This window comes from Chiloscyllium plagiosum, unplaced genomic scaffold, assembly GCF_037043375.1.
Source record: "Chiloscyllium plagiosum isolate Xiang-an unplaced genomic scaffold, Cpla_swu_hap1 HiC_scaffold_24, whole genome shotgun sequence".
NCBI lineage: Eukaryota > Metazoa > Chordata > Chondrichthyes > Orectolobiformes > Hemiscylliidae > Chiloscyllium > Chiloscyllium plagiosum.
Window position 1 is genome coordinate 28017400 of NW_028270162.1, and position 20721 is coordinate 28038120.

General features: G+C 39.5%; 1 protein-coding gene across 2 annotated transcripts in view; it reads right to left on the minus strand.

Annotated features, from left to right (window-relative positions):
- Positions 1–20721, minus strand: part of rasal1a (RAS protein activator like 1a (GAP1 like)) — a 271746-nt gene that overhangs the window by 89879 nt on the left and 161146 nt on the right. For both annotated transcript variants that reach the window (XM_043715652.2, XM_043715650.2), the window contains exon 11: positions 16182–16335. In XM_043715652.2, coding sequence (XP_043571587.1) covers positions 16182–16335 — 154 coding nt within the window. The remainder of the gene's footprint in view (positions 1–16181; positions 16336–20721) is intronic.

The window sequence follows — 20721 nt, forward strand, 5'->3', positions numbered from 1 at the left end:
CAGAATATCTGACAGAGTTCTGTTTAGCCAGCCTTCTGAGGTTGTTTGAATAAATGTTGAGTTAACCTATATACCTGAGCCCTCCTGGGATCTGTGGAGGAGATTAACCATAACATCAAGACAGAGTTAGTTATTCCACTTGGTTGGCAGAATGTGATAGATGCATTCTACCAAAGATGAAAACAGAAATTTCTCTGAGACACTAATGACCAGCATTGCACAATCAAGCAGTATTCAAAATCCAATTAAATGAAAAAATTGCACTGCACTATTTTTTGAAGTGCTGTCAATACTTTGCCCTCAATCGACAACACTGAAAACATATTGCCTCTCTAATATTACATTTCCATTTATCGAAACTTGCTGCATCTACATTGGCTATTGTGGTTCTGACATTATACCATCTACACTTCCAAAGTACTTCATCTGCTGTAAAATGCTTTAGGATTTCCCAAGGTTGTTTGAAGTGCTGAATGAAGGCTTAAGTGTTCTTTTATCCTTTGTTAAGGATATTCCATGAGACATAAAGATAAACACAATGAACATGAGTAATATACTTCACGGTCTTCAAGATCATTAATAGTAACACTTAGCAATTGTATTAAGCCAAAGATGAAATTTCTTTTTTAATATTTATTGATGGAACATGGCATCACCAGACATGCAAGTATTTATTGCCCATCCCTAATTACATAATGGGCAGTTAAAAACCAACCACATTACTGTGGGTCTGGACTCACCAAGACTCGACCAGCAAACGATCACAGACTTCCTTTCCTGAAGGACAGACATGGACCAAATGGGTTTTAAAGACAATCAACAGTAGCTATCATTAACAAGGCTTTTCTTTATTCTAAATTTTTATTAAATTCAAATTTCACAATCTTCCATGACAGGATTTGAACACATATCCTCAGAACATTAGCCTGGTGCTCTGGATTGCTAGCCCAGTGACATTACCACTATGTCAATGCTTTCCCCTAGTTGACACCCTGTAAAGTTTTGAAAAAAATAGCAATTGTCTAATTTCTCTCCATAAATACCCATGATTTTAGCTGCAAAGATGTTGACTATTATAGATTGAGAAGAAAACAATTACTGGACAATTTACGACTAGCTATTTGTTTTAACAATGATCTGCAGAATTCCACGCTTTTGCTTCACAAGCTATTTTAAACAAAAAGATCCAGGAATAAGAGAATAGGGAGACATTTTGACAGGAGTCTCTGATGCCAAAAGGTGACTACACATTGCATTTGCAATGTTAAAAATCACATTGCTACGGTTACATTCTGTAACACGCAGAGTATCAATCAGTCACTAAAAGCATGCCTAATTTTACTTCGACTGTCAAAGCTGCCACCAGGAGCACATAAATCAAAGGAGAGCCCCCTCTGCCTTGGTATGTCTCACTCTACTATATTACTGCAATGCCATCAATCAGGAGACTATTTTGACATTGCCTTCCCAGCACCCATTTGACACCAAGCTGTAATCTAAAACAGCTTTTTGTAACAACTTATCTTTCATTAGTCTCAGATGCTGTTATCCTAATCCTTCTGCTAGGGGCAGCATGTATAATCCTGTTGCTGCAAAATTCTGAAGGGATTTTATTTTCACAATTTTTTATTGTTCTTTTTCCCTAAGCAACTTCCCTCACCTTTCATCCATGGCCATAAAAACCAAATCCAGTCCTTAATCCTATTTGTGCTTCTGCTTCTATTCCTTTGCTCTCTGTCTATCTATTTTTGGTCCCAATTTCTCCAACTGCTTTTTACTCTCCCTCTATATGCTTTTCTCCTCTCACTTTCTCTAATGAAAGTTCCTCTGTACATTGCTTTTTCTTTCTCTGCTATGTGTGATTTAGCTCCTCATCCTTCTCTCCTTGGATCTGAATGCATTTAGCGCCCTCAATATGAATATTGCTCGCATGATATCAGTAACTAAATATTTCTTCTCCTTGTGAGTTTGAACACATACTCTCACTTTCTCATTAGGGGTCTGGATTTCTCTATCTAAATCTGTTTTTGGTGATGGTTGTGGTGTCTATGTTAGCTGGGACACTGAGAACCTTTTATTCTCTGAATAATGCCATGGACATCTTACATCAACCAAGAGGCCATATAGTTTACTTTCAGCACTGCATCAAAATGGCAGCCTAGATTACCTACATGGTGTGATGAGATCTTTTGAGTCTGAGGTAAGTGAATTACCACTGAGTCAAGGCTGGCATTCAAGAACAATGTCATAGAAATTGTTGAAGGTGCAGAGATCATCACTATTTTTCTCTTATTTTACTCTTTTATTTGGTTCTGAGCTATGAGTTGAATTGAACTTTGAACAGCAGCTTGTCTTAATAGAGAAGACAACAAAGTCAGATGTTTCCTGTTGCGAACTAGCCTGAAAAGTAATGCAACTTAATTATTGATCTCAGGACACTGTTGACAAGCCAAAAAAGAGACAGAACCATTTCTGACTGGGTTTTGTCAGGACAGTGTGATTTGGAAGTTTCGGAGACTTTGCTTCTTTTGTTTTTGCTCTCTGTCTGGGTTCTCTCCAGTTTTCAACTTGTTGAATATTCTGAGGAAAGAATCCTAGTCTGTAAGAATTCAGTAAATGGTTCCTGTAGTCTGCTGAAACTGTTTGCAGTAACTGGTGACTTCAGGATTCAACCAAGATATAGAGTTTTACTTGCCTGTGAACAACCCATTGTCAAAGGATTTCATAAAGGCCTGGTGTCCATCATTTGAAACTGAATATTGAACTGGCAAACAAGTATGTTTTAATTTTCATTCTAATTTATTCCTTAACTATGTCTGTCTGTGTGTGACTGGGTGTTATGATCAAAGAAGATTGGGCTTTAGATTGTAGATATTAATTAGAATACCTTGTCAGTTAATGGTATTCTGCTAGCATTATATTATTAATAATAAATTGTTAATTTTTGTTGAAGTTATAAACTTGGGAGTCCAAGATCTGTTATTTGCAAATTCTGGTTAGGAAGGATTGGTCAGTTTGGAAACTTATTGAATATTTTAATTTCACAATGTTGCAAATCCACTGATAGGTTGATTGTTTTGGCTTGCTATCCCTGTGTCATAACAAGGGCAAGGAAAAGTCATGAGAAAGGCCAGAAATAAAACATTTAAAGGTACACTGAAAACTATGAAAGTGACATGAGTAAACCTATTAAAACTTTTTAAAAAGGTAGAGAATCTGAGCTTTGAAATTGATGCACATATTTAGGTTGCGTTCCATATTAAACATAAAGGTTGCCTGACTCAACACATTCAGGAATTTGGTGAAAAATTAAAGCACAACTCTTCGCTCAAAATGCTTTTCTCCTTGTTAACTGCCCATCCCTCTGCACTGTTCATAGGATCTTTGACCACTGTTAAGACATATTTACTAAGACACATCATGACAGAATCTGGAACTGCAGGCAAACTCACGCCAAATAGGGACAAGGGTTTTGGTAACTGAAACACATGATATAAGACTATATGCTCAACTGGAGTCATTGAGAATTAATAAGAAAGTTAACATGGTTAGATGACAACATATATTCATTTTAATACATAGATTACAAATGTGATCTCAGAAATTAAGAGTAATTAATAATTAGATACAAAAAGTTAAAAAAAAAGGTTATTTTTTCAGTAACTTGTGGTTATGATGAAAGCCAGTGAATGACTATTTATAAAATTACGTCCTACTTCAACCTGGAAGATTCCTCAGGAACGATTCACCCTCTGACATTTTCCATTGCGTGGAGACACAGTTGTGCATCCTTTGACAACACTGTTGCAATTGGAATGATACGCTGAATCATTCTTGCATGGCCGACCTCGCTGGATCACCAATATGTGTGCCAAACCATGCCAACACATCTCTGACACATATTCTAAATATGCCAATGAATCCTCCTTTCGTGAATGAAACAAATCACATTGAAGTGAAAAAGTATGCAGTCAAAATTAATCTTTCCACTTCCATTGTCTTAATGGTGGTCAAAGATTCCATGAATCGTGCAGAAGGGTGAGCAATTAACAAGGAGAAAAGCATTCTGAGAGAAGAGTTGTGCTGCAATTTTTCACCAAATTCCCGAATGTATTGAGGCAGTGGTAACCTTTATGTTTCAGATGGAATGCAACCTAAATATGTGAATCAATTTCAAATGTCAGCATATGTTGTTCATAGAGATGATTCCTCTGGGAAGCACATCCTACACACTCTTGGGCGCAAAGCCTCAGGATGAAAGGGCAAGATCTGATGCTTTGTAGGTGTTTAACACGCAATCTGTGCCTTTGCGACTCTGTGTTCAGAATGCTTGAGAATTGATTTAAACAATTTCAACTAATGTTCAGGCTCCAGAGATGTCTGTGGTCTTTAGCATGAATGGTTTCCCAGGCAACAAGCTAAATCTGATCGGGTTGATGGCATTTCAGCAAAAACACGAGCTTTGTACTGAATTTCCAGCTAAACTACATCCACTGTTTGGGATAACCAAACCTTTGAATGTGGTGTTCAGCCCATACACTTTCACTATGCGTAACTCAACAAAAGTATTGGTTACCCCTTGGGATGGGACCACCACACCTGTCTTAGAGCATCTTCAGTTAAAATTTGTTTTCTAATGAACAAACGCAATGAACAAACTAAATTATGACCCCAGCATCCTTTGTCCCTGCATCAAGGTAGTTTCTTCTGTCATGTTGCAGCTGTACAGGACATTGGTTAGGCCACTGTTGGAATATTGCGTGCAATTGTGGTCTCCTTCCTATCAGAAAGATGTTGTGAAACTTGAAAGGGTTCAGAAAAGATTTAAAAGAATGTTGCCAGGGTTGAAGGATCTGAGCTACAGTGAGAGGCTGAACAGGCTGGGGCTGTTTTCCCTGGAGCGTCAGAGGCTAAGGGGTGACCTTATAGAGGTTTACAAAATTATGAGGGGCGTAGATAGGATAAATAGACAAAGTCTTTTCCCTGAGGTCGGAGAGTCCAGAACTAGAGGGCATAGGTTTAGGGTGAGAGGGGAAAGATATAAAAGAGACATAAGGGGCAACTTTTTCACGCTGAGGGTGGTACGTGTATGGAATGAGCTGCCAGAGAATGTGGTGGAGGCTGGTACAATTGCAACATTTAAGAGGCATTTGGATGGTTATATGAATAGGAAGGGTTTGGAGGGATATGGGCCGGGCGCTGGCAGGTGGGACCAGATTGGGTTGGGATATCAGGTCAGCATGGACGGGTTGGACCGAAGGGTCTGTTTCCATGCTGTACATCTCTATGACTCTATGACTCTATGGTGGCAGGTTTAAAATGATATCTTGATGGTGGTCAAAGATCCCATGAATCTTCAAGCTCCCTCTGGCCAGATTTTCAAACATCAAAACTGGGATATTTTTAAGACCCCTGGGAAGGTGGTACTCAGTCATAATTGACATGTTATTTGAGCAATGATAGGAGTCAAGGGAGCAGCATTTGAAATGATGTCATCTCCTGAAATAATGCATATCCAGCTGGAGTTGGTAACTCTAATCCATCAATTGTTTAAAAAATGTCATCAGCATTTGTCCCTTCAAGGTAGTGGCAATTCCCTCAGACATTTCCAGGGGGCAGTGTTGGGGAGTAATCTGAGTCACTGCATGAACTGAAATTTGATGAGATAGATGTTTACTAAGGAGGGTGTAATTTTATACAGATTCCTCCTCCCCACCCCCAAGGTCTGATTGTATTTGACAAAAAGAACAAAGTTGAAACCAAAGATGTTTGAATTATTTTTAGGAAACTGTAGGGGCTCTGGGACATTTAAAGAAAATTCAAATAGTCCTGGTAAAACTAAGACAACAGTCATCCTATGCATGGATAATGTCAACAATTATCCATTTTTTGGTGAAATTTGTCTTTCAACTCCACCTTTTGGTTTTGACAGGTTGTCCTGGAGATCCAATATAGTCCATTTACATCTCAAACAATGGACAAACCAACAGGGTCTTATGTTATGGTTTTGAAGAGTTAAAGAGGTATTAATTGATCCAACATATCCCAAATGTTGATTTAAATCAGTACCTTAACTGAACATGAATGATATTTGCCACTTCCAGGATACTGCTATCAAGCCAAAAAGATCTTCAGCAAATCACACAACTGAATAATGTGGTATAAATCTTTTGAGGAGTTAACAAACAGGATAGATAAAGGGGAACCAGTGGATGGAATATATTTGGGTTTCCATAAGGCATTCAATAATGCACCACACAAAAGGTTACTTAATATGAGCCCATAATGTTGGGGGTATTATGTCAGCAAGGTAGAGGATTGGCTAATTAATGGGAGACATATAACTGGGATAAGGGGGTTATTTTCAGGTGGCAACCTGGAACTAGTGGAATGATACAGGGATCAGTGCTGGGTCCACTATTATTTAGAGTGTATTTTAGAAACTTGGAGGAAAGCAGTGAAAGTATTATCACCAAGTTTGTGGGTGACAAAAATAGATGGGAAAGCAAGTATTGATGATGACTCAGACTCTACGAAGGGATATGGACAAGTTAAGTGAATGGCTAAGATTTTGGCAGATGGAATATAATGTGAGAAATGTGAGTTTATGCACTTTGGCAGAAAGAATACAGGAATTGAACATTATTTAAATTGAAGAGGAGAAAGTGAGGACTGCAGATGCTGGAGATCAGTCGAAGAGTGTGGTGCTGGAAAAGCACAACAGGTCAGGCAGCATCCGAGGGGCAGGAGAGTCGACATTCATCCATAAGTCTTTCATCAGGAATGAAATTGATTTATTTTAATTGAGAAAGACTGCAGGGAAAGCTGCAGCACAGAGGGATTTGGAAATCTTCGCGCATAAAGCTCAGCAGGTCATAGGGAAAGCAAGTTAGAGAGCATAGAGTTATAGAGATGTACAGCATGGAAACAGTCCCTTCGGTCCAACATGTCCATGCCGACCAGATATCCCAACCTAATTCTAGTCCCACCTGCTAGCACCCGGTCCATATCCCTCCAAACACTTACTATTCATATAGCCAGCCAAATGCCTCTTAAATGTTGCAATTGTACCAGCCTCCACTACTTCCTCTGGCAGCTCATTCCGTACACGTACCACCCTCTGTGTGAAAACGTTGCCCCTTAGGTCTCTTTTATATCCTTCCCCTCTCACCCTAAACCTGTGCTGTCTAGTTCTGGACTCCCCAACCCCAGGGAAAAAGGCTTTGTCTATTTTTCTTATCCATGCCCCTCATAATTTTGTAAATCTCTATAAGGTCACCCCTCAGCCTCTGATGCTCCAGGGAAAACAGCCCCAGCCTGTTCAGCCTTTTCCTATAGCTCAGATCCTCCAACCCTGGCAACATCCTTGTAAATCTTTTCTGAACCCTTTCAAGTTTCACAACATCTTTCCGACAGGAAGGAGAACAGAATTGCACGCAATATTCCAACAGTGGCCTAACCAATGTCCTGTACAGCTGCAACATGACCTCCCAACTCCTGTACTCAATACTCTGACCGATACAGGAAAGCATTCCAAATGCCTTCTTCACTATCCTATCTACCTGCGACTCCACTTTCAAGGAGCTATGAACCTGCACTCCAAGGTTTCTTTGTTCCGCAAAACTCCCTCGGACCTTACCATTAAGTGTATAAGTCCTGCTAAGATTTGCTTTCCAAAATGCAGCACCTCACATTTATCTAAATTAAACTCCATCTGCCACTTCTCAGCTCATTGGCTCATCTGATCTGTTGTAATCTGAGGTAACCTTCTTCACTGTCCACTGCACCTCCAATTTTGGTGTCATCTGCAAACTTACTAACTGTACCTCTTATGCTCGCGTCCAAATCATTTATGTAAATGACAAAAAGTAGAGGACCCAGCACTGATCCTTGTGGAGTAAGAAAATATGGAGGTCTTGCTAAAAGTATACACGACAATAGTCAGAGCACAGTTGGAATACAATAACTTGTTCTGGTCTCCCTAACCAAGGAAAAATACGTTAGCACTGGAGGCCGTCTGGAGAAGGTTGATCTCAGATATGGAAATATGTTCGAATAAAGAGATTGATAAGTTGATTGGGTCTTTATTTATTGGCAGTTAGAAAAATGAGAAATGATGTTTCTGCAACATAAAAGATTTTGGAAGTTTGGCAGAGTAGACATGTAGGGGTTATTTCCCCTTGTTGTAAAGTGTAGCACCACAGGGCATTGCTCAGTTCAGACAATCATGGATGAGCTGGAATTTATTTCTCTCAGGGATAGTGAATCTGTAGAATTCTTTACCATAGAGAGGTGTTGAGGCTGTGTCCTTGATTATATTCAAGGCTGAGATAGAGAGATATTTAAAGGCAGCATAGTGGAATTGTGGAATAGTGATCAGCCATGCTTTTATTGAAAGGCAGAGGTACTCAATGGGCTGAATGGCCAACGTCTACCCCTGCATCGTGTGGTCTTTGGATCCTGATGGATCTCAGTTTCAGCAAGATACAGGTCCATTCTCAGAAGTGTAAAGGAGACATTATTCTTTGCTGACTTTGAAGAAAGAAGCAAGTGTCATTAAGGATTAAGTCTGGTGTATAAAAGAACTGTCCAGCAACCTCTTCTTCTTGGTTCAGAATTAATAGTTACGGAAGGTATTCACTTGCTCTGCAGATGCAGATTTCCACCGTGAAAAGGAATGATCACAAAGGGGAAAACATTTCAGAGAAAGAAAGATAATGTCAAGGTGCTCCCCAAAATGGGAGTCAGCCCCACATTTCATTCTTGATCAAACCTGCTCCTTTCACTTGTATAATGAACAAGTGGCAAGAGGTTTGACAGAAGTGGTATCCTTCTCTGGTCAAACAGATATAGGACAGCATGCTTAGCACTGGCCAAATTAACCAAACCAACCTATCCACACATGTATACCTCAGCCTTGAAGGGGCTGGAGGAGGGCAGGGGGCACTATGCTTCACGTCACTGATGGTAATTCACCAACCAATCAGATTCATTAATGAGGCATGGAGGATTACATCCATCACCTAGGGAATGAAATTACTTATGGCCAGGGTAGTCCTGTCAGGATAAGTAACTGGAGGTTTGGAGGTGCTATGGATAAATTCCTGTACTTCAGCTCACACTCAGGAATACAAACATTGACTCTTTCCAATCTGCCCCTGAACTCTCTGGTGGCTCTCTGCTGGCACAACATGTCAGTGCTCTGTTTCTGAGAATGGAAATACTCCCTTTGTGAATAAGCTGATCAACTTGCTGATCTGTTTCCATGCATGTCACACATTAGCTGACAAAATCAAGAAACCAAGGTGGATTGAATACCACGAGCAGCAGCTCAGACTGTACTGCAGCGGTGATAGACTCTGCATATGTAATTGTTGGAAAGTCAAATTCACAAGTGTTTCTCTTGTTCATGTCAGCAATGGGATCTCAACCATCTATCAAATTCCAGCTCATCCATCATAGTCTGAGCTGAAAATACATGATGGGCAGAGATCAGACAGATCAGGCAATGAACAAAATACTCCTCAGGACAGAGAACTCTACCTGCCATTAATAAAACCATGGATCACTAAAAAAGTAAGAGACAATATAAAATTAAGAGAGAAAACATTCAAACATGCTGAATATATTATAGATCCTGGGATGGATAAACAAGAAGAATATCACTAAACCGATACTGTAGATGTTGAGGTATAAGTCAGCCCAGAATCCTTGAAAACTCCCTGCAATCATGGGGATTGAGTTCTACCCAACAGCCATGTGGGTATGAGTAGTCACTGTGTTGACATGTAATCAGCAATGTACAAAAAGTTGGCATGTCTTAAAAGCGTTTACATCTTCACAATATAATTTGCATATTTGATCCTTTGCATCCAGTTCACAATGGGTAAAGCATGTGTTTGTGGGATGAAAATTTGAGGCTAATTATGAAAGACTACGAATGCAAATATAATATGACTTGGCTGAAAAGAGGGTCAACTTATACAATACATTATTGTTTGAGGCAATTAGATTACTTACAGTGTGGAAACAGGCCCTTCGGCCCAACAAGTCCATACCGACCCGCCAAAGCGTAACCCACCCAGACCCATTCCCCTACATTTACCCCTTCATCTAACACTATGGGCAATTTAGCATGGCCAATTCACCTAACCTGCACATTTTTGGACTGTGGGAGGAAACCGGAGCACCCGGAGGAAACCCACACAGACTCTCTCTCCACACAGAGAGTCGCCTGAGGCGGGAATTGAACCCCGGTCTCTGGCGCTGTGAGACAGCAATGCTAACCACTGTGCCACCGTGCTGCCCACAAGAAAAGTGATATTAACTTATACTCTTGGTCAACTTCTATTTTATGATTTACAGTATTAAACAAATATAATGAAAAAAAATGTGCAACAAAATCAATAGAAAACATTTAAAATTATGCCAGAGAGAGAGAGAACAAAAATCATCATGGGGCCTTTGAAAACACAACCACCTGATGAAGGAGCAGCGTTCTGAAAGCTAGTGTTTCCATATAAACCTGTTGGACTATAACCTGGAGTTGTGTGATTTTTAACGTTTGAAAACTGACATTGTCACTGAAAATATGGAAACTAGGCACATGCTAAATAATTTCCTTGAATCAGTGTTTACTGTCGAGGTAAAGGTCAGCATGCCAAACTTCCCAGGGAAATGAATATTAAATCAGGGACAGGGACTCACCAAGACTAACATAAGCCAATGACAAAACGAAGAACGTAATGGCGTTAAAGAAAGAGAGAATCCCAGGTGCAGACGGTATCTATCCCATGGTTTTAAAACTGAGAACAATGCAGAAGTCCCAACTATGATCTTCCAAATTTTTCTCCATTTGGGAAGTAATCCTTTGGATTGGACAACTATACATGTCACTCTGCTATTTAAGAAAAGTGAGCGAGGTAAACCAGGAAGTTATAGACCAAGCCTAATACCCGTTATCAGAAAACTAATGGAGTTTTTTTTATTCATTCATAGGATGTGGGCATCACAGGCTAGACCAGCATTTATTATCCATCAGGCAGTTAAGAGTCAACCACATTGCTGATGGATCTGGAGTTACATGTCGGCAGAGATGTCAGTTTCTCTCCCTAAAGGACGTTTGTGAATCAGATGGGTTTTTCCCCAAGCAATTCATAATCATCCTTAATTCCAGACTTTTATTGAATTCAAATTCCACCATCAACTGTTGCAAGACTTGAACCCAGATCCCCGGAATAACCATCCAGCGATAATACCACTAGGCCATCAGCTCCCCTGATTCCTGATGAAGGGCTTTTGCCCAAAACATTGACTCTCCTGCTTCTCGGATGCTGCGCTTTTCCAGCACCAAACTCTCAACTCATTAGCTCATCTACCAAGTGGTAATGAGGAATTGGGGGTTCAGAGTTTTTAGCTGAACAGAGAGAGGCAGTGTGGATTTGTAAATGGCAGGTTGTGCTTGATGTGCCACATTGATTCATTTGCAGCAGTCAGTAATATACTGACAGGGGAATGTGTATGGATGTTATTTATGTGGATTTCTAGGAAGTCTTTCATTAAAATTCCTCATAAGAATGTATTGGCTAAAGAAGGAGCTCATGGAATTAAAAGCCACTTATTGAACTGGTAATAAAATCAGCACAGCAGAAGGTGTAAAGCAAGATGAATAATAGGCAGGATGAGACTGGTGGTGTCAGACAAGAACCGATCCATTACACTTACTAACACCTGGTGAGATAGAAAGCCACATATCCATGTTTGCCAATGACACAAAAACAAATGGTACCCTAAGCAGTGTCAATGGAAGTATACCACTACAAAAGGGTATTGATAAAGTGAATGGGCCAAACTGTGGCAAATGGATTTTAATCTAAGCAAATGTGAGGGCGACCATTTGAAATTCAAAGAGGATAGAGCAGGATACTGTTTAAATGGTGTCAATTTAGAAGCAGTGAAGGTCTCAGAGACTTCGAGTCCAGATACAGAGATTATTAAAATATCATGAATAGTGACACAGCTTAATCCAAAAAAGCGAACAGTGTTTCTTTTTATATCCAGAGAACAGGAACATAAGGGTGTAGAAATTGTGCATCATCTATTAAATCCCTGGTTAGACCATATCTGAAGTATTCGGAGCAGTTCTGGGTGTCTTTTCTTGGGAAAGATATACTGGCCTTGCAAGTAGGTTTTCTAGAATGACAGTTCAATTGTAAGGGTTAAGTTACAGAAAAATAAGAAATACAACAAGAGACAAATGACAAATAAACCAAATCTATCATTCAAGTGTATGATCATCCTATTGTAAGTCATGGTTATGGTCTATAGCAATGATGTCTTATACATGGAATTCCACAACCATTTAAAGACAATGACAATCTTTTGTAAGTCAGTGTCAGTCCAAATAATGCACATTTAATAGAATGGACTGGGTTTACAAAGCAAAGGGAGCAATATGAAGTTAAACTGAAAGAGGATGGAATTCCTGCCCTTTGAATTTTTACATTGAAGTGCAGTGGAGCATTGGGACGTAAAGTGAATTAGATCTCATTAGCTACACAGAAGGAACATCTTGACAAAGTACTCCTGTAAGGATTCCCATCATTCCTAGTGGGGATTGTCAAATGTTATTTTGTGGACAGGCAGTCAGTCCCCAGTAAAGTAAGGATCTTGGCAACTGTCTCTGTATAACCTACTTGTTCTGCTGCTTGATTCCTGTGCCATCTCCTCTTCTCCAAAGTGTACACCAATCCCGTCCATTCTGGTCCATTCAGAGGCAACGTTCTTACAGGCTGACCCTGTCCTAACCCTAAGTTCAGATTTCAGCAGCAATGAGATGAACATTGTACATTTGTACAGAATTGTATTTTCATGCTGTTTCCACCTGCACAATAATATCAACATTTGCTATAGAGGTCAAGAAATTGTTGAGGCATGTTGACTCATCAGTTGGAAAGGTATAGAGACTGAACTGTACTTGTTGGTTGTTGGTGCATTCATGAAGTTAGAAAATGTTGGGTAAAGCTTCAATGCTAACCCTGCTTTTATTGAAAATAAATGATGGCATACCTTCAACACATTTGTCAAAGTCAGCAATATGATGATAATATTAGCATTGAAACACATTCAGTATACCCTGAAACTGTCCAAGAAATGGCATTCTTGTGACTTTACTCTTTCCCTGACAATGAAAATGTGATTTTTTGAAAACATTAGTGGAGCATGAGCATCATGCTATTAATGCCAATAAGAATAAATTACTCAAAATCAGCAAACAAGAATACCATTAGGGAATTTACAATGACAAATTATTGGGGATTTTGATCATAATCAGAATAAGCCTGGAACAACAGGAGGAAGACATGGAGCTTTATCTGCATTAGGATTAAAACAGAAACTTATTATGAGTTTGGTGATTCTGTTTAACAGCACTGCATGCAAATAATTATGCAAGTGACGAGTGACTACAAAAGTAACTAGTGTCAAGCCCACCCTGCACTACTTGATGATTTAAAAATCACACAACACCAAGTTATAGTCCAACAGGTTTAAATGGAAGCACACTAACTTTCGGAGCGACGCTCCTTCATCAGGCGATTGTCGCTCCGAAAGCTAGTGTGCTTCCAATTAAACCTGTTGGACTATAACCTGGTGTTGTGTGATTTTTAACTTTGTACGCCCCAGTCCAACACCGGCATCTCCAAATCATGACTACTTGATGATGAATGCCTTTCATGCCTTTCAAAACTTAGCAAATAATTCAATTTAAAATAAGTTCTGTGGCAAAAATCTAATATCACAAAATGCATAAGACACAACACCATTGTAATTTATTGCGAGCAAAGTACAAAAATAGGGTGACTGGGTAACAAGGCAAATAAAAACTAGTGATTATGATGAGGTCAGTCAGGTAGACCTCATAGAATATGAGTTCCCTGACTGGGGATGTTAATCTGGTCCAATCAGGGAGCCCTGGCTGACAGACATAAACAAGAGTATTAGACACCCTGACCACTCTGAGAACCGCCTCTGAGGGAACTGGATCAGTGTGAAGGACTCTCCAAGTGTAAATAAAGGGTGACTTGGTGATGGGATACTGGTCTCTGTTGAGTTGTTTCAGAGGCCATACAGCTCCTCTACCATTCAGTAAGATTGTGGCTGATTAGATTAGATTCCCTACAGCGTGGAAACAGGCCCTTCGGCCCAACAAGTCCGCACCGACCCTCCAAAGACCAATTTCCCTCTGACTAATGCAGCTAACACTATGGGCAATTTAGTATGGCCAATTCACCTAACCTGCACATTTTTGGACTGCGGGAGGAAACTGGAGCACCCGGAGGAAACCCATGCAGACACGGGGAGAACGTGCAAACTCCACACAGACAGTCACCCAAGGTTGGAATCGAACCTGGGACCCTGGTGCTGTGAGGCAGCAGTGCTGACCACTGAGCCACTGTGCTGCCCCTCAATTTGATGTTTGGCCTCAATTCACTGATCCATCTAATTCCCATCTGTTTCCCATAAGAGTTTAAAAATCTATTGATCTCATCCCTGAATTATTCAAGCTTGAGCATCATTTGTCCTAAGTTACAGAATTCCAAAGATTTACAACCCTCTGAATGAAGGCATTCACTGTTAAACAGTCAATCCCTTAGAAAAGTCAACAAATTCATAACTTCTTTGGATTTCATTAGGATCCTTTTAAAATGTTGATTTAGTTTGCAGTAATCACATGGTGCAACTCTGCACTGAAATAACCTTAAATTAGAATAATTTAAAATAGTTAGAATTGATGATCTGGAAATCACTTCCTTTGGCTGTGACAGCTTTGTAAACATGATTCTAACAGACTGAACAATAAAATCTGTAATGCATTTCAGATAAAATCTGTAATGCCTGTCCTGATTAATTGCCTATAACGGTCAGGTTATTCTGTACAGATTATAATGTTCATGCACATTCCCATTACAGGTTAAGAATTGATGCAAAGCAGCTTTTGGTTTCCACTGTTACTAATGTTGTGAGATTACTTTGGGTCTCAAGGGCAAAACAGGTGCTAATTTGAGGTGGAGTGAGATTCCTATGAAGTGGTTCCATTCCTCTTTGAAGTGGTATCACATTGGGCCTAGACTCTGGATTCACCTTGTATTTACACTACACTTGTGGAAAGCAACATCTGATGAAGTTCATCCATTGTGACACACTTCAGCTTATTGGTAACTGGCATCTTCAAAGACCATCTCCTGGAATCATATGGCAGGAGAGGCAAGAGTGCTCACTGCTTCCAGGACATTTAATCTCTCATAGCACTGGTAGCATATTTAGGCCCCAGCTCCACAACATTTCAGTTGCAAGCCAAGATCTACACTTTACACTCTGGTGTTCCAGCATTATCCCTGATGAAATGGCCCAGAGAGGCAAGTTGGTTCCTTGGTCTTTCTGAAGTGACCTGGAGGTGCTGATGGATGACATAGTGGGATGAAGCACAGTGCCTTTTTCTTGCAGACTGGCAAGGAGGCTACACCAGCAGACCCAGCTAGCATGGGCTGAGTTCATGGCCAGGGTTAGTGCAGTGCCCTAGGTAAAACATAATGGACTGCAATGCAGGAAAAAGGTTAACGATCTTCTGTGATCTACAAAGGTAAATGTCACTCTTTATATTACCTCACCACCACAGAGCCACCACTGACTCTAGCTGTCATTGCACCTCAGCAAGCTTCATGGGCTACAGCGGTCATTGTTACATGCATCTTGTCCACTCGATGGCTCTCACACACCTCATCATCCTCAAAATGTGGAAAAATCATTATGAAATTGTTTAACAGGCTGATGATTTCTTTTTGATCCATTAGATATACTGTCTAATATACTGTTTAACAGGACCACCTTGTGATATTGTTGAGCTGCATTGACATTACATAAATATTGCATCTGATTCTAAAATGGCAGACAGAAGGATCTCCCAATCGTTTTCTTTCTAATTTATTCCCCAAAATAACGTGTGGCGAAGTGTGAAATATTGAACATCAACACTGTAGTTACCCAATCAAACTATACTTGAATAGTGATTGCTCTTGTACTTATTAAGAAAAAATAACGGGCAGCACAACCAAACAAAAAGTGGAGCCTCCTTCTTACACGCAGACTGTCCGAAACATTCATTTGCATAATTCAGTACTTACTTGTTTTGTTCACTTCTCTCATATTGAGGTAGTCAAGAAATGGCACCACCAGGCCCTGACCCAGGAAGATCTTTACTAGCGTTACAGCCACATCCTGCCTGCTCTCGACTGTGGTAACCTCTTCCAGCATAGTGAGAGGGTTCATCTCCTCAGCCTGGTAAAGGTAGAAAGAGTTTCCAGTTCATAAACTATAAGTTCCTGATCAATAGGCCATTTCCCATGGAGCACCCAGGTTTTAAAGTGTCCTAACACTACACTTTGATGCAATAATTATCCTTTAAACATGAAGGAAAATGGAACCATAAAGTGTCCAACTTGCTTTTTTCTTCCTTAACAATAGAATATGGAATCCTGCCCTCCCACTTCACCCTTCAGCCACCCATCCACTCTTTAAAATGTGGTTTTGTTCATGAGAATTCACCCTTCACATAGAAAAGAATCTCTACAGTGTGGAAGCAGGCCACTCAGCCCATCGAGTCCAAAGAAACCCTCGTAAGAGCATCCTATCCAGACCCATCCCCTACACTATCCCTGTAACCCTGCATTTCCCATGGCTAACCCCTCTAGTCTGCAGCTCTGCATACTGTGCACAACTTAGCATGGCCAATCCACCAAACCTGCCCATCTTTAGACTGTGGGAGAAACCCGGACAGGCACAAGGAGAATGTGCAAACTCCAGGCAGTCATCCTAGCCTGGAATCAAAAGCAGCAGTGCTAACCACTGAGCCACCATTTGATGATAATCAAGTAGAAGAACCAATGAAACTACTGAGAAAACTATCTCCGGGGAATTACATCAAACTGCTAGAGAGAAAACTAAATTGTGTAGAAAGCAGTTTCAATGAATGAAGTGGCCAAGAACATTGTATTTTTAGGTAAGTAGTTGTAATATTTCAGATGCAGTATTATCTTGAGCCCCTCACCAATCTTTTGGCAACAACTCCTCATCTGTCCTTCCTCAGTGGAGTAGGTATAGTTTATCTACAACCTGCTGCTGTAAGTTCCTTGAAACACTTGCCTGTATTAACACCACTTTATAGATTCAAGTTAAGGGGAGATGGTGGCATTGCAGTAATGTCACTGGATTAATAATCCAGAGGTCCAGGCTACTGTTTTGTAGACCTGAGTTCCAGTTCTAATACAGCACCTGGTAGAATTTATATTTCATTTCTGACGGCTTTACAAAGCTGCTAAAATGACCAATTACAATATTTTAAAAAACATATGGTTTACTAATATCCTTTAGAATTGGAACATTTTCTGTTTCTACCTTGTCTGGTCTACATGTGACTACAGACCTAACCAATGTCATGACTCCAAACTGCCCTCTGAAGTAGGCCACTGGTCACTCAATTCAACAGTGATTAGTGATGGGCAACAAGTGTTTTCCTTGCCAGCAAAACTCATAAATCATCAAGGATTGAAAAAAAGAAGAGTTTCTGTTTATTTTGTTGCTGATTTTTCTTTTCTTGTGATATTATTTGGAGGGTCGGTGTGGACTTGTTGGGCCGAAGGGCCTGTTTTCACACTGTAGGTAATCTAATCTAATCTACTACTGATGACTAATGCCATTAAATCATGTATTTGCCAAGCACACACTTTCCTTTCACTTTGTAAAGCATCTGCGAGAACCCTCACTGATTTTCCATTATTTTTATTGTCATTCTTTTAATTGATTTTGAATTGTGAGCTGGAAATGATTGTCAGATTTGGGACAGCTTATGGTAAAAGGAAAAGAATCGACCAAACATGCTTTGTTTGTTTCTGAGGCATGGAGGCTAATTGCAGGCTGAGTTTTAATTAAAAATGTTCCAAAATACAGTGACCCCAAGAAGACCATTGTGTTTCAACAGGTAACAGAAGCTGGCTATTAATGAGGTCAGTTCATAGGAATTGGTTCTGGCAAGTCTGGAAGAGATCCCATGTTCAAGTAAATGTTGGTTGTTGAATGGAAATTGAAGTCTTGTGAAGAGTCTATCAGGGCAGGATCAGAACTGAAGTATTTTTTAAACTATGTTTTCTGAGAGAAGGTTCTTGAATGATGCTGAGATAGCATGAAGATTTGAAAGTTCCCTGCTTAATCTGATACACCATCTTCTGAAGGCCCAAAGAGTAGACAGGTGAGGTAGAAGTACTACTGCTTTTGCCTGAGTGAACTAAGAAGATGGCCCTGATCAATGTTCAGAAAAACAAAGCCAAGGAGTCCACATTTACGCCTGTGAAACTATTGTGAAGCATTGTTAAAGTTATTAACATAATATGACCAGCTTTGTCATTTCTCTTCTATTTAACCCTTAAATACATTTGTTTGTCTCTCTTTCTTTTATATGAATGGAGCTGAAAACAAATGTTGAGTTTAAAGCATAGATATTAATCAACTTACTGTGTTCTTTAATTTTCTCTCTGCTGATGTTATTGTGTATCTAATAAATCGTTAAGTCTTCTGTACAAGATATAAAAAAAACTGGTGGATGGCAATTAATTATTCACAAAGTTTGAGGTTGGTTATTCTAAAGTCTGGTTAGGAACCATTGGGGTGACTATTTGGGGGTCTTTGATGTTTTAATTTTACTGTGTTGCAAATCGAGAGGTAGAAAGGCTGATTTGCTTGGCTGGTTGTCCCCCTGTTGTAACATATCCTACAGTGGGATTGCAGTGTTTCTCTAAGATTACACTTTTAAATGAACTTCATTGGTAGTGAAATGCATTGCAACATTTTTAGGCCATCAAATGAGCCCCATGACTGCCAGTTCTTTCTCTTTTAACCTGTTCCCAATGCAGTTCCTTTCACTGATTCTAAGCACAAAGGCAATTACTTTTCACTCAAACTTAACATTAGCCCATTTCTTTTATCTCTTTTTTTTTCTCAAATCACGTAATTCTTTGTACAAAGCAAAAGTCCCTTTCATTTTCAGGCACAATAAACACAATCCACTGAAATCGAGATTGCCGTAAATTAGAAATATCTATGGCAAATCTGTAATTAATGGGCTCTTTGTTTCAGATAGGTATTCTGTCCTCTACTTTATGGTCTGCTTTGTACTGTATCAGATACAGGACACTACAGTCAGCCTAACCCTTTCCTCAGATCAGGCATATAAAGATGCAGGATAGAATTTACAAGCAGCTATAGGTTATTTTACAGCCTGTAGTCATGAAGGCATGTGAATCTCGGGAACGCCTGTGGTAGGTAAGCTTATCCAATGAAACATGTTCCATAAACCAAACTACCTTGAAATCCAAAGGTATGACAGATGGTTTCATCTCTTAAATGGCACAGAAGATATCAAAAGCTATATTAACCTCAAAACAACTTAAAGGCAGACTTCTGTACCACCTCTGCAATTATAAGTACACACCCATCTTACAATCTGATTGAAGGTTTATAATGAGAGTTCTGACCACAACATTAAGTATTGCCAGTAAGACTTTTATGTTCACCCCCTTCGATTTTATTCCCACTACCCATTAAACATTTTAGTGACAGAAAACAAAAGAACAGTCTGTGATTTTGAGCTGCTGCCTTAAAAACTTCATGAACAAACCTACTTGTTATATACAATCCCAGGAATAGATTGTGGGACCAGTGGATATAATGACATTGAAAAAATCTTTAACAAAGACTTGTTGATAAAATCTGTAACCTGATACCGGACTTTGCAATAACAATTCCAAAATACCAATGTAGAAGGTGGCATTTATTAATTCACAGCTCTTTCCATTTCCTGCTTCTAAATCAATAGGAAAGTTTTTTTAAATTCTCAACAAAATAAATTCCTATTGTGAGCAGTATACTGACAGGATCCTCAAAAGGTTATCTAATGGTTAGCTATCATTAATTCAATAAATAACAGACTGCTGGCAGCAATCTTTTGTGGATCAAGCTTTTATTATTGTTTTGGGTTTTGAAATCTATTGAAGTTTGATGGCTAATTAGGAAAGATATGAGCTTTTAAAAATAATCTGAAATGCAGTGACCCATTCACACAGATTTATGCTAATAATGTACAGTAGCCTGACAATCTACCAGGATAAATGATGATTACAAAGATCCTGTAGTAGACTGTGCTCAGTCTGTTTTTTTTTAATAACCGGAGGACATTTTGGCGATCCATGTCTTACATCAGACAGACTAAAGAAGGATGTTCTCCAGAACATTCAAAATCGATGAAGGAATCAGTGAGGCATCGCTAAATGGAGGTATCCTTGTGTTAGAGAGCATGAAAATTTTACATGTGGAGTAAAGCATCAATATAAATTGGTCAGTGATATTGTAAGCATGACATTGGCAGAATAATCTGAGAAGGAAACTAGAAGGAACCACCTAGATAAATACACCAAGATGGAATAATGCATCTATAGAGAGAATAAAGTGTGAGAGTTCCTTTACATTGTCTCCATCCAGATTGCTGGTAGAGTAGGGCAGACAATGTTTACCAACTAAATCAGCACTAAGGGGACTGGGTCATTGTAGAAGAAATCCCTTCTATGAGAATTCCAAACCTAAATCCTAAGCCAGTAGACACATACAAATTTTTAT